The sequence below is a fragment of the Mustela nigripes genome, chromosome 2, assembly GCF_022355385.1.
Source record: "Mustela nigripes isolate SB6536 chromosome 2, MUSNIG.SB6536, whole genome shotgun sequence".
NCBI lineage: Eukaryota > Metazoa > Chordata > Mammalia > Carnivora > Mustelidae > Mustela > Mustela nigripes.
Window position 1 is genome coordinate 57,946,375 of NC_081558.1, and position 14,126 is coordinate 57,960,500.

At 48.6% G+C, this 14,126-nt stretch overlaps 1 protein-coding gene across 1 annotated transcript in view; it reads left to right on the forward strand.

Annotated features, from left to right (window-relative positions):
- The window catches only part of RUVBL1 (RuvB like AAA ATPase 1), a 44,001-nt gene that overhangs the window by 17,454 nt on the left and 12,421 nt on the right, over window positions 1-14,126 (forward strand). Inside the window, exons 4-8 of the mRNA XM_059390447.1 lie at window positions 3,028-3,179; window positions 6,775-6,864; window positions 7,673-7,822; window positions 9,533-9,596; window positions 11,155-11,353. Coding sequence (XP_059246430.1) covers window positions 3,028-3,179; window positions 6,775-6,864; window positions 7,673-7,822; window positions 9,533-9,596; window positions 11,155-11,353 — 655 coding nt within the window. The remainder of the gene's footprint in view (window positions 1-3,027; window positions 3,180-6,774; window positions 6,865-7,672; window positions 7,823-9,532; window positions 9,597-11,154; window positions 11,354-14,126) is intronic.

Sequence of the window (14,126 nt, forward strand, 5' to 3'; positions counted from 1 at the left end):
TACATTTCTGTTTTTTCCTTTGGGCAAAGCATAAATTAGATGGAGACTAGGCTCACACCCAGGGACTGGCAGAAAGGGCCTCCTGAGGTCAGTGGGCACATGTTACCTGAAGGGGAAAGGACAGAGCCAAGTGTTGTGGGAAAGGTTGTCAACCACTCGGGCCCTTGTGGTGTGGTATGATGTGGTGTGGCCTGGTGGGAAGAAGCTGGTCTCAGAGCCAAAGACTTGGACTCTAGTCTGGGGTCTACCATGAGGGAGGAAAGGACCCTTGACTCCATCTCTTAGAGCTGACCTCCCTCTGTCAAATCTGTAAAAGGACATAGGAGTGCTGACTCTGGTTGTTTTCACAGGGCTGGGTTGGGATGTCCTGGCCCCTCCTCTCGTCCTCACGATTCCAGTGTAGGATGAAATGAGGCAGTGACGCGTGTGCCCTCTGTAGAATGGGTGGGAAGGCCGCTTGTGCAGGCCGCCACAGTTAGAGGTTTATAGTGTGCGCCTCCTGGTGTGGCCTGCAGCTTTCCTTAAATGTAGGGACTCCTTCTGGATGCATCTTCAACTAGTTTGACTCAAGGATGTTTCCCTCCTTGCCTCTGGGTTGATGGCAAGTACAGTGATTGAAAATTATTTTCTTGGGGCGCCTGGGTGGCTCAGCGAGTTAAGCCTTGGCCTTCGGCTCAGGTCATGATCCCAGGGTCCTGGGATCGAGCCCTGCGTCTTGGGCTCCCTGCTCAGAGGGAAGCCTGCTTCTCCCTCTCCCTCTGCCTGCTGCTCTGCCTGCTTCTGCTCTCTCTCGCTGTCAAATAAATAAATAAAAATATTTTTAAAAAAAGAAAATGATTTTCTTTTGATGTAGAATCCTTGGAAAACAGATTTATTGGCTAACTTACCTGAAATACTTCTGTGGTTTTGGAGAAAAGCATTTTGTGTCCCTTGACACCGAGACTTTGGGAATTTGGGAGAGCTTCTGTGTGCACATGTGTTTTCGGAGAAGCGGTGTTCAGTGGTATACATTTGTTTACTTGTTGTAAGGAAACCTTTACTTACTGTTAATTATCATTGCTTTGTTAGACAAACCCAATCTTCTTTTTGTTATTTTAGCATATTATTAAAGTGTAATATATACGTATGGGTGTGTACACACACACACACAAAACCACAGTCATAGATGTTTAGCTCAATGAGTTTTCATAAAGTCAACACACTCATGTAACCAGCACTGAGATCAAGAGACACTTTAGAATTTGAGAAGCTCCTTAAAAAAAGCACTCCCGAAGCTTCATGTGTCCCCTCCAGTCACTCCTCCCTGTCCCTCTGCACCAGTGAGCAGGGACATGCCTGTGTTTACTTTGGAGGAGTCAGATAGGTTTGATCCAGACTAGACCTCGGTTTTAGGGTTGGGGGTGTTATGGTGGACCTGGGCTGTTGCATCACCTGGCAGCCTTCTTAGAGAGCTCATTACAGAGGATGTGCGGAAGTATCTGTAGACATATTTCTTGGGTGCTAGATGTTCTGCCTGATGACACCTCCCACCCCCTCAAGTAACTTCCTCCATTCATTCAATTACATGTGTGGCTGTTGTTGACAGTCTAACAGAGCGAGAGTCGGGTTTCCTGAGTGCCAGCAGTCCCATGTATGAGTGCTGGGTAGGAGGCACAGGTTGCCATGGGAGTCATCTGGAGGGTAAAGAAGAAGGTGTGTCAGGCAGGCTTTCTAGAAGGAGTAGGTATTTGGGGGCGCCTGGGTGGCACAGTCTTTTAAGTGTCTGCCTTTGGCTCAGGTCATGATTCTGGGGTCATGGGATCAAGCCCCACTGCTTCTCGCTCTCCCTCTGCCTGCTGCTCCCCCTGCTTGTGCTTTCTCTCTCTGTCAAAGAAAGAAAGAAAGAAAGAAAGAAAGGAGTAGGTATTTGAACTGGGGAGTTGGCAAAGCCAAAATGGAGGGAAGTACTTCAGGCAGTGAAAACATTTCATAAAAAGGCACTGAGATCTTGTTCTAAAAATTAATTTCCTGGGACTCCTGGGTGGCTTAGTCAGTTAAGCCACTGCCTTCGGCTCAGGTCATGATCCCAGGATTCTGGGGTCGAGTCCTGCATGGGGCTCCTTGCTCAGCAGGGATCCTGCTTCCCTCTCCGCCTCTGCCTGCCTCTCTGCCTGCTTGTGCACGCTCGCTCTCTCTCTCTCTCTCTTTCCACCCCCGAAGAATAAATTAAAAAAAGTTTAAAAAAATCAATTTTCTAATAGTTCTTAGTTTGTCTGACAACATTTATTGAACAGCTAATGTTCTTGATGTTTAGAACAAGGAGAGACATTTGCCTTTGCTGTTAATATTCTAATCTGAAAATTGTGCTTTATTATTGAGGGTTTGCTTTGGAAATTGTGGCCTTGGAAAACTTGTAAAACAACCAACCCATTGCAAATATGGAATGACAAACTGGGTCTTTCTTTGGGTGTGCCCTGAGGGTCAGCCAAAGGCCTGGGGCACCGGGCAGGTCACATATCACTTGCTGTTGGCACGGACCTCTAACTATACCTAGCTTAGGCCTGATTGTGTTGCAAGGATGTGGGTAGTTACTCCATTGGTTTTAAATTTTTTTCGAGAGTCAAAATTGTCAGGAAACGAGAGCATAGAAGGCCACTGCTCTAGTGGAGTAGAAGGGTTTGGGTTCAGAGACTGGGTTAAAGACTAAAGCTGAATTTCATCCCTGTGGAAGTGTAGCTGATGTCAGAAACAAGGATTTGAGCATTTGAGAATGCTAGCTTGTCTCTGTAGTTCTAGATTTGAACCTAGAAAGTCCTTTTGGAAAGTTGAAATACATTTTTTTCCACATTCTGAAGAGCTCCTCCAGGTTACGTTTATGTCTGCAGTGTTTTTCTCCCCAGAGGGATATCCTTGAGTGGGCATTAGTAAGGCTGGTGTCTTGGTGACACGGAAGTTTTGTGGCTAAAAAGGCTATTGAGTAAGGAGAGAGAATGTGAATATGTGAGAGAGAATTGTGCTTCACCAGGGCTCACCTGCCATCTCTTCCAGGGCTGCGGATAAAGGAGACCAAGGAGGTTTATGAAGGCGAAGTCACAGAGCTGACTCCATGTGAGACAGAGAACCCCATGGGAGGGTACGGCAAAACCATTAGCCATGTGATCATAGGACTTAAAACAGCCAAAGGAACCAAGCAGTTGAAAGTGAGTACCTGTGTGTCTTGCCTCAGAATCTCTTGGCACTGTGTGGCCTTGTTCAAGTGATGTAACCTCTCTGTGTCTCACTTTTCTCTGTATGGTCTGGGTGATCATACGTCAGAGGGCTGTTTGGGGATGTTACATGTATTAAGCACTACCTAGAACAGGGTGAGTACACAAGAAGACCCAGTCAGGATAGCTCTTACTTTTCTCATTGACTCCTAGGATGCAGTAAGTTAAAATGTGAGCTGTGTGGCTAGTCTTGTCTACCTTTTGCCATCCTGTATTCCATAATCTGACCATGTATCAAAGGCCCTGGCTCTGTCTCTGAACCTGCGGATTAATGTTCATGCTCACAGAAAGAAGCAGCATTGAGTCATCTGGTAAGAGTTGCAGAACAGATGTCGGATGGACATCCCAAGAGACCAAACACAGAATTCTGACTGCAGTTCCTTTTATGTGTCAGGGCCTAGAAACTTTAGTGGCCTCAGTTGACTCTGCTCAGCCAGAGCTTTGTGGAGAAGCCCTGGTGGTGGCGGTGTGAGAGGTCCTCCATCACCCTCCTCAGACACTTGTCCTGTCAGCCTTGGGTATAGGGGCGCCCAGTGAGGGGAGGAGTGTGGTTTGGAGTGTGCAGCAAAGTCTGAAAGGGATACCAGGCTGTGCTGCTGACACCAGTGTGGCTTTTGGCAGGTGACTTAATCTCTGAGCAATAGTTTCTTTATCCATTAAGTGGGGATAATGATTGCCTATCTTGTAGTGTTCTTAGAAGGATATAGAAGTTGTAGCTTTGGGGTAGCGTCTAGTTATCTGAGAAGTGGTAACTCTTGATGTTATTGTGAGAGCCTTCAGTTAGAGAAACGCCACAATTGGGATTGTAGGCTTTGCCTTATCTATTTATTTATTTATTTTTAAAAAGATTTTATTTATTTATTTGACGGACAGAGATCACAAGTAGGCAGAGAGGCAGGCGGGGGGGTGGGGGATGCAGGCTTCCTGTTGAGCAAAGAGCCCAATGTGGGGCTCGATCCCAGAACTCTGAGATCATGACCCGAGCCGAAGGCAGAGGCTCAACCCACTGAACCACCCAGGCACCTCTAGGCTTTGCCTTATTTATAATAAACAATATCATAGTAATTATAATAGCATCTCAGCTCTTATTTGCTGGGTGTGCCAGGCCCAGGCTAAGTGCTTTAACAGATATTTAGTCTGTTGTCATGTCTAGCTTTCTACATGTATGTGTGCTGTGTGTGTAATTTCCCTCATGTTCCAGATGAAGGAACCGAGGCCTCATCAGGAGGTTAAGCGCTTATCCTAGGCTTGCACAGCTGGTTAAGTGGCAGAGCGGACTGTCCGAGTCCCAGCCATTATGCTGTCCACCCTCCAACTTGCTGGGGAACCTTTGGGAGTCCGTTGAGTTCTCTGGGCCTCCGTTTGCCCCTCTGCGAACTGTGGTAGATTGGCTATATAATTTCTCCATCTTCACTCTCCTTTTTAAATGTTTTTTTATGGATTTTATGGTTCTTTGATTCTTTAAGGTGGTTTCTTGGTCACTGCTTTATGGAGATCATAAAAATGTCACTTCTTCCGAGGGTCATTTTTCTTTTTCCTAACAGGGTTTCCATCTCAGGAGCTTGCCTCTGCAAATATCTCTTTTAAACCTCCCCCTCATCTCTCCCATTCTGTATTAATTAGATTTCTTGGTAGGATCTGCCGCTTTTCCAGTAATTACATCTTCAGTCAATTCATTTGGGAAATTAACCGATATTAAAATGCTTGAGGAAAAAAAAAGGAATACTCCCCAGTGTAGGAGAGCTGAAGTAAGGCACGCAGTTTACATTCCAGCTCTCCACCGGGATGCTTTGCACACTTTCTTCAAGAAGATAACCTAAGGGAGAAAACGAATTTTTTTTTTCTTCCCAAATGAGTACTTCTAGCTACTTTGAGCGTATGTACAAGGTATTTGGACAAACGGAGCTCAGATCCTTGGTGTAGGTATTGAATTGCAAAGGAGAATGATCATACTTGCCATCATTATTGTGTGCCTCAGTCATGCCAGGCCTTACATCAGGGGCTTACCAAGCACTGTTCTCATGCTCTAGGAGGCTGCTGGGCCCTACCCAGCCAATGACACAGAGCCCCGGGTTTACTCTTGTGATTGCTGTCTCTAACAGCTTTTTGAGTTTTAATTTTATTTATTTATTTATTGATTGATTGATTTTTATTTTACAGAAATCACAAGTAGTCAGAGAGGCAGGCAGAGAGGGAGAGGGGGAAGCAGGCTCCCTGCTGAGCAGAGAGCCCGATGCAGGGCTCGGTTCCAGGACCCTGAGATCATGACCTGAGCCGAAGGCAGAGGCCTAACCACTGAGCCACCCAGGTGCCCCTTGAGTTTTAATTTTAAATAAAATTCAACCATCTTGAGCATACAACTCTAGGAATTTTAGTCTGTTTACAGAATGGTACAGGTAGCGCCACGGTCCAATTTTATTTTATTTATTTTAATTTTATTTTTATTTTTATTTTTTCAATTTTAGAACATTTTCATCACCCCGAAAGAAACCTCCTGCCTGGTGACAGTAGCACCCATTTCCACCCACATGCCTTGTAACCACTGATCACTCTCTGTTTGTATGTGTTTGTCTTTTCTGAACATTTCAGTATCAGCGGAATCATACAGCATGTGTTCTTTCATGTCTGGTTTCTTTCACTGAGTCCTGAGTTTTTACTTTCTAATTTTGTTTGAGACAAAGCCCAAGTCTTTTTCACATTATAAAATAAATACAAAGTTTGAGAAAAACAGCTCTCCTTGAAGTTTAACGGAAACTTATGTTCAAATCCTGAGTCCTGACAAAAGATGCTGTTTTAGAATATTGAACATGAAAGGTAGCCTGAATTTGGACAACCAGAAGAAAAGCTGTGGTCAAAAATATGCTTCCCTCCTTTCCTGGAGGTATAAGCAGGCAGGCCCTGGGGAGTAGACAGAGATTTGGATCAGAAGGTTTGCTTTGTTTCCCTCTGGATGTTTACACCTGGGTGCTGTTGTACACATGAGGAAACTGAGGCTCAGAGAGCCTTGTCTAAAATCAGAGGACCACCAAGTGCCAGCCACAAAGAGCAAGCAGGTTCCAGTAGGTGCTTCACATGCGGGCAGTTCTACCCCCACCCGAGGTGAGGAGGAGAGGAGCTGAAGTAGGGAGCGCAATCTCAAAAGGGGTCATAGGGCCTGTGATCACGCAGATAGTGCGGACCTCACCCGAAAGCAATCAGAGCCATATTTGTCAGTTTGCAACCTCAGGAGTAAGAGGAAGGAAGATAACAGGTCTTTCCTTGTGTTCCCCTTATGTGCACTCACTCTCCGACTGTCTCTAGGACACACATCCCCAAAGACAGTTGTCTCATATGTCCACACGCACACACATACATATCCACAGATGCACACACGTACCCCACCCCTGCATAGATAAACTTTCTCCATAGTCATCAGCTACCTCAGGTCTCTTGTGGAAAGGGGCCTTACAGCATGTCAGAAATAGGTTCTGTATGTATTATAGTTCCCTGAGTTAAATGTATTTGGGTTTGTTTGTTTTTTTCTTTTAAGCTGGACCCCAGCATTTTTGAAAGTTTGCAGAAAGAACGGGTAGAGGCTGGAGATGTGATCTACATTGAAGCCAACAGTGGGGCCGTGAAGGTAACACCACTCCTGGTTCGCATGAGGAGGCCTAGGTGATGGGGAGTGGGGGGGTAGGGGTGCTATCTTCAGGGGGTATGGGGTATGGGGAGGGGCTGGCGTCTGGTGGGGGTGCTGAGGGAAGGTCAGCAGTTGCCCCTCCATGTTGAATAAAGTTTGCTTTCCCTTTATCTTCATTCTTTAACCTTCTCATGATTAAAACAGACAGTCTGTTCGAAAAATACTAAAAAGCCTGTTTAGAGGGGGAGTACCGGCAGAGAAAGCAGAACAACTGTAGTCATTTTCAAATTGAAGTGTGCAGTGTGTTTAATCTTCCTTTTATCTCTTTGGTATTTTCTTCCCAAGATATATGCATGTGGAAAGGAATGCTGCATTAGTTGGCATTCTTTTTATATCTGATTTTCAGTGTCCTGTACAGTGTTCCTCACTGTTTAATGGATGAGCATAATACTTCATATCATACGATAAATCACCCACCTACAAAAGAGTCTGAACGGCTCCCTCCGTCTCCAGTTAATCTACTGGATTTGCCCTTTATCAGGAATTGCATACAGTTAAAAGAAAGAGAGTGGGGGGAAAGATTCTTGGAGAAAGTATCGGGTGTTTTTCAACTGGGTTTTTGGAGCCCGGTGATGAGCAGATAGCTTCCTTCTCTTGGCAGCAGGGGCGTGGGGTGCACTTGGAGTTTGTCAAGTAGGCTGTCAGGCCTGTGGCTGGGAACGGAGACTTTTATCTCACTTAGCGCTGTGCCATTTGGGGACTTGGCAGCCACCACTTACCGGGCACTCAGGTTTCTTTCTTTCTGCAGAGGCAGGGCAGGTGTGATACCTACGCCACTGAATTCGACCTTGAAGCTGAAGAGTATGTCCCCTTGCCAAAGGGGGATGTGCACAAGAAGAAAGAAATCATCCAGGATGTGACCTTGCACGACTTGGATGTGGCCAACGCACGGCCGCAGGTACCGCTTTGAGGCCGGCGTGATCTGGCGCACGAGCCCTTTTGTGTGTGCGGAAGCTCTGGGAATGAATTGTCAGTCTTGCTGCTGTTTCTTAGGGCAGACGGTCCTTTTCTATCTGTAATGTTCAGCAATTAACATCGACATGAGCTACGAGGGACTCTTTTGTTCCGACTCAAATGCTCTAGTCACAGATGATTTCATGTGTATTGTTTCTTATCCCAGCCAAGCCTCTGGCCCTGCACTAGCCAGCTTCTTCCGTGGCTTCCCTCCAGCAAGCGGTCTCACGCCTGGGATTCTTTGGGTGTTAACGGTGGAGGGCAGGAGTGTTCTTTGAGCCCTTTGCAGGATTTCTGAAAGCCTGACAAAGCTGTGTCTTTCCCCCTGCTTAGCAAATCTTCAGTGTTTTAGCTCAGAGCGGGAGTTGTGTCTGTTCCTTATGCCCACCGGATGGGTCCTTATGCCTTGACTTGGAGAATGTGGGGCAAGTACACTATGACTATGATGTCTCTGCGAGATGTGTGATTGTAAAACCCCAGCTCTCCTCTGCTGCTAGTCCTTCAGTGTGATTTCCTATTCATCCTTAAAGAGTCCATCTCTGCACTAGCAGGGAATAGGCTTTATAACCGAAAAGTTGATTCCTGGGTGTTTCGCTGCTTAGAGCCCTGGCCAGAGGATTGCTGAAGAATCGTTTTGGAGACAATAGGTCCCTCCGTGTGTGAAATTGCTGTCCCCAAGCCAGCCTCCTGGGAGCCTTCACCTTGGTTAGATTCAGGGATTGTGTCACTCCGACACTAATTAGCTCGGCTGTTTAGTCGCTTGGTGTCCCTGGGTTTTGTGTGATTTAGGGCGCTCTGGTTTTGAGTTTCCTCCTCTGTGAAGCAGGCCTAATAGTTCCTACCCTGCAGCATCAGATATTGTAGGTTCTCAGGAAACACTCACTACATTTTACAACTGAGCTTTTAGTGAGCACCTCCACCTCTGTCTCCAGGCCTGGCCAGAATGGGCTGACGAAATGCTAGGCAGGTGACAGAACAGCCCCTCTTGTGGACCACACTGGGAGGGGCCGGTGGGAGGGCGTGGTGGGTGGTGAGCATGTTAGCAACCAGCCATCCTGCAGGGTCAGCTTCCTGACCACGCTCTAGGCCAGGACTTACTGAAAGTGACTGTGCAGTCAAGTCTAGAGAGGGGAGGCGTGGGAACACAGATAAGTTGCTTCCTGCAACAGTCCATTCGTCCCCTTGGGAACCAGAGCATTGGCAGAGGGTAGGCGTTGGATGCCCCATGAGGGCATTTGACCTGAGCTCTCATGGGGGCAACTGGAGCTTCCCAGAAAAGAGACCGTGCTTCCTGGCAGGCGGACTAGAATGCAGAAGCACTGAATCGTACAAGAGCACGGGTGTTCAGAGAAGAGTATGGTCCTGTGTGCTAATCAGGGAATTTGGGATCTGAAGAGGGTACGGGCTGGAGAAGGAGATTGGGGCAGGCCTCACAGAGCTGGGACTTCCCATGAAGAAATTGTGCTCCTTCTTATAGGCCAAGGGGAGCCTCTTAAAAATTCCTCTGTGTTTAGAAGCTCCTCACGCTTTCCCGTGAGGGTATCTGGGGCCTCCATACCCAGGAGCCCGTGTCCGGTGACATTGATGGTGGCAGTAAAACTTCTGCAGCTGCCTCAGAAAGCAGAACTGACTCTGTGAATCTTCTGTTTTGCAGGGGGGACAAGACATCCTGTCTATGATGGGCCAGCTAATGAAGCCAAAGAAGACAGAAATCACAGGTAAGAGAAATAGCAAGGCCTGTGAGCAAAAACCAGAACCTAGGGCCCTGGATTCTGATGTACCGTGTAAGGCTTTTCCGGGCCTGAGGAAATGCCTTGGGACCGGTTCTTTCTCCCTTGTCATTCGGAGCCTGAGTTCCCCCTTGCAGTCTGCGGCTGCTTTAGGCTGCTCTCGGTAGAGCATACCGTGTGCCATCTGGCCTGGATGCTGGCACACCCTCTTAAGTGCATTCAGTATCCTTGCTCTCTTCTTTGAAGATGGAGGCTGTCGCAATCTCTGGTCCCTTCGAGGTCTTGGAAACGGGGATGGTGTCACTCCGGCTGTGCAGGATGGTTCCTGCCAGGCACTCCCAAGCACAGTAAGCCCCACGGACTCAGTCCTAGGTTCCCTCACCCTGCAGCTGCAAGGCCGCTCGCAGCCTACCTGGCTCAGCCACCTGGGCACCTCCCAGAGTCTGGCAGGAATGTTGCTGCTTCCTTGTGGGCCTTGAGTGTACCCTGCTTCTCTTCCCAATGGCTACATCTGTCTTTTTTCGAAGCCCCACCTATAGCTCTGTCACTTTAAAATGTGAGACATTAAAGCCTCTGTTGTCTGTTCCATGTGAGGCAGTGGCGTGATCTGAGACCTTTCTAGTAGAGTTGCCAAGAGCAGTTTCTGTGTTTCCACCATGACCTCTTTTGTGCATCCCAGCCTCCTGGTTGTGGGAGATGCAGCAGCAGGTCCTCGTGCTCTGTGTTTGGGAGCAGCTCCCTCTCGTGGAAGTGCAGGGGCCGGCTCGGAGAACGCGAACGGTGACCTTAGCTGTAACTCTTGAGACAACCATCCCTCTAGAGCTCTGAGGTTGGACCTTTCCTCAAAACCTGCATTCCTCGGGGTGCATGGGTGGCTCAGTGGGTTAAGCCACTGCCTTTGGCTCGGGTCATGATCTCAGGGTCCTGGGATTGAGTCTCATATCGGGCTCTCTGCTCAGCAGGGGGCCTGCTTCCCTTCCTCTCTCTCTGCCTGCTTGTGATCTCTGTCAAATTAAAAAAAAAAATAAACCTGCATTCCTCACAGGCTGCTTTCCGGAAAGGATTCTGTGCGCACCTGATTCCTCTATCTAGGCACTTGATTGAAAGTTAATTAACCTAAGCTTTGTCCTAGCTGAGTGCAGAATAGGACAATTTACATAGAAAAACTCATTTCACGCAGGGCTCCCCAACTTCTTGTCTCTGGGATGTGGCAGGGCCCTGGGTGGGTGGGTGTGAGTAATAAGGCAAAGTGCAGAGTGACCAGGGGATGCACGCCTCTGCGAAGACACGCAAAACTGTAAAAGCCATTTGAGGGCTTAACAGAACCTGTTGGCAAAGGAGGCTGCCAGTTCTGTGACTTCTCCGTGGTGATTATCCCCATTTTCAGATCATGATACTGAAGTGAGTATGTAACCTGCCTGGGGTCATATAGTTAGCAGTTAAGTGGGCCCCAAACTTGGCTTCGGATCAATTGGGCTGGGGGAAGAGGAGAAGAGGTGACTGCTTCCCCACCTGACCTTGCCTGTGTCTTCTTACTGTCTCCTAGACAAACTTCGAGGGGAAATTAACAAGGTGGTGAATAAGTACATTGATCAGGGCATCGCTGAGCTGGTTCCAGGTGTACTCTTTGTCGATGAGGTCCACATGTTGGACATCGAGTGCTTCACCTACCTGCACCGGGCCCTGGAATCTTCTATTGCCCCCATCGTCATCTTTGCATCCAACCGAGGCAACTGTGTCATCAGGTAGGGTGGCTCCCTGCTGGCTGTGGGGCTTTTCCGCCTTCCATCTGGATTCATGTTTTCCTCTGGGATCACTTTCAACCCATAATGTCATGGGTCAGGATGGAGGTGAAGGGAGATCATGTTCATTCTGAGAGCAACCCGCCAAAGTGGCTTGTCTTCACAGGCAGTTCATGCATCAGTCACATTCCATCATGGCCACCAAAGGCAACAGTCACCTGTTAACTAAATATGAGGGCCTCCTGCATGGTTTCTGGGGTTAACATTGTGGTGTGATTTGGTCATTCCGTTGGAATGAGCAAAGGCAAGGTCAGATAGGCTGGTCTAGAGTGACCTTACGTATATGAATTTCTGTCTTCATATTAGCTGTGGGGGGTAAGTATTCGTGGCTTTGTGTTTTAGATGAAGAAACAATGGCAGAATAACTCCTGGTCATAAAGATCGGCTGAGGACCTGGAGCCTTCTGATAATGAAAGCAGTAACAAAACCAGGATTTTCTGTCCCAGACTTTCCTGGAGCCACACTGGTGCCTGCCCCTTCCCCCACTAGTACCCCCCTTAGGCCTGCCTTCGGGAAGGGTAGATATTGAGGCCTGGAAGGTCCATGCCTGCATGATGCTCAAGGTCAGAGGACTTTCTTGAGATTCTTTTTCTCCTGAGTACTCTGCAAACGAGCAGGTGAGCCTCAGACAACACACTATCTTCCGAGCTCTCAAGGGCCCCGTCCTTGGTTGTTTTCTCACTCTTCTGATTTTTTGTGCTCCTGTTTGAATGCTGGGGCCTGGTCCCGACAGTGCTGGGGCATGAAGCGGGGTGGCGAGAAGCCCTTTTCAAGCCTGCCAGGGAGCAGTGGAGAACAGAGCCCTATTCTACACTGGGTGCTCCTGGCAGTAGGGGTGGTAGGAATCTAGAAAGAGACCCTAAGGCCCATGGGTATTTCAGCACAGAGCTGGAGTCAGACCAAGTTAGGAACCCAAATTGCTGATTCACCTAGACTGGCCTCTGAATGATGGTGGGTTGTATCCAGGACTTTAGCTGGCTCTTGACAGCGCTTTGTCTCCATTAATTGTTCCAGAGCTGTGCTGCTGGCTCAGGGGCAGCTTACCTCTCAGGTGATTGCTCTGGCAGAGAATTAGGATTTGCTTACATGGTTCAAGTTCCTGTGGAAGCAGCTTGTAGTCACTCTTTGAATTCCTGTATTGGTGTCTTGACAAGACCATCATCCCGGGTGTTTTCTGCATTCTTGGGGAGAAGGCAGCTTGTTCCAGGGCCAGGCCAGCCGTTGGTGAGAGGAGCTGGCTGCCTGGGAAGCCTCTGGAATCCTGGTTTGTGGCCTGGTGCCTCGCGAGCCTGGCACCCCTGTCGCATAGACCCTAGAGCTTTGCTGGACTTGTGCTTGCTTTGGTCCGGCCAGGCTTCAGTCTGGAGTTAATGAAAGGCTTAGCCTGGGCCGATGGCACCCCCTGCTGGGGAGGTCTGCTAACAGGCTCCTCTCTCTCACACATCACCCAGCCCAGCAGATGCCCATGGAGCCTGGCATCTTCTGACAGGAGCAGACTCTTAGGACTCAGAGTACCTTCTCTCAGACCCGTCCCACCCAGGACAAAGTACCCAGGAAGGTGGTTCTCAACTCAGGACATGCTCAGAGGGGATGGAGCTCTGGTCCGCCCGAAACCTGGGAAACGTGACCCCAGCGTCCCCAGACAGAGTTCACTGAGGGCTGCTGGGGGCTCTGGCTGCCCACGGCTGCCAGACTGCAGTCACCCCAGTGGGAGGAAGGTGCTCAGAGTGTGGCACTTTCTGCAGCTCTGTTGAAGCAACCAGGATCGGGGCATCTGCTCTAGATGAGGGTTTTGGTGCGAAGCCCTGGAGCAGGTAGGGATTTTGTTGTAGTGCTGAGAGTGATGTGCAGTTAGCAACAGTAGAAATAAGAGCCAGCATATACTGAGTTGGTCCTTCTTTGCACCTTTTTTTTTTTTTAAGATTGTATTTATTTATTTGACAGAGATCACAAGCAGGCAGAATAGCAGGCAGATGAAGGGGGCGGAGGGATCCAGCTCCCTGCTGAGCAGAGAGCCCAATTCGGGGCTTGATCCCAGAACCCTGGGATCATGACCTGAGCTGAAGGCAGAGGCTTTCACCCACTGAGCCACCCAAGCGCCCCATTCTTTGCACCTTCTGTGCACACTGCTGGTCACATCTCAACTTACTGAGGAAGGCATTGGTGTTCTCACTGTTCAGATGAGGATACTGAGGCTCCACCATGATGCGGGACTTGGCCAAGGTCATACAGCTCAGCAATAAGGCTGGGATTTGAATCTAAGGTGTTGGACTTCAGAGCCAATGCTCCCAACAAGATGTGAAGTGATGACATTTCTGGAATATTGGCATAGTTTGGGCAACATCTGACTTGCTTCCCGATAGACTTTACTTCTGGAGGGAACTGTTGACCTTCCTTGCCCTTCAAAACTGTATCTGACCTTCAGAGCTCGAAAGAAAAGGGAAGAGGAGGGAGGGAGTTCTCTGTAACTGAGGGCTTTCTCTATGCCCAAAACGGTCCACAGCACTCTACATAGGTTACCCCATGTAATCTCAAGCATCCTGACGATTCTGTAGGCAGGTGACCTTATTTCCAGGGAGGTGGAAATAAGGTCACACAGGAGGTGACGTGAATGGGTCACAAGTCTGAGGGTCGGCTGACTCCAAATTTCCTGCCGCCCCGGTTCTCCTGCACTGTTTCTTGATGGTGTGGGGGATGGAGGGGGGTTGAGCTGGTG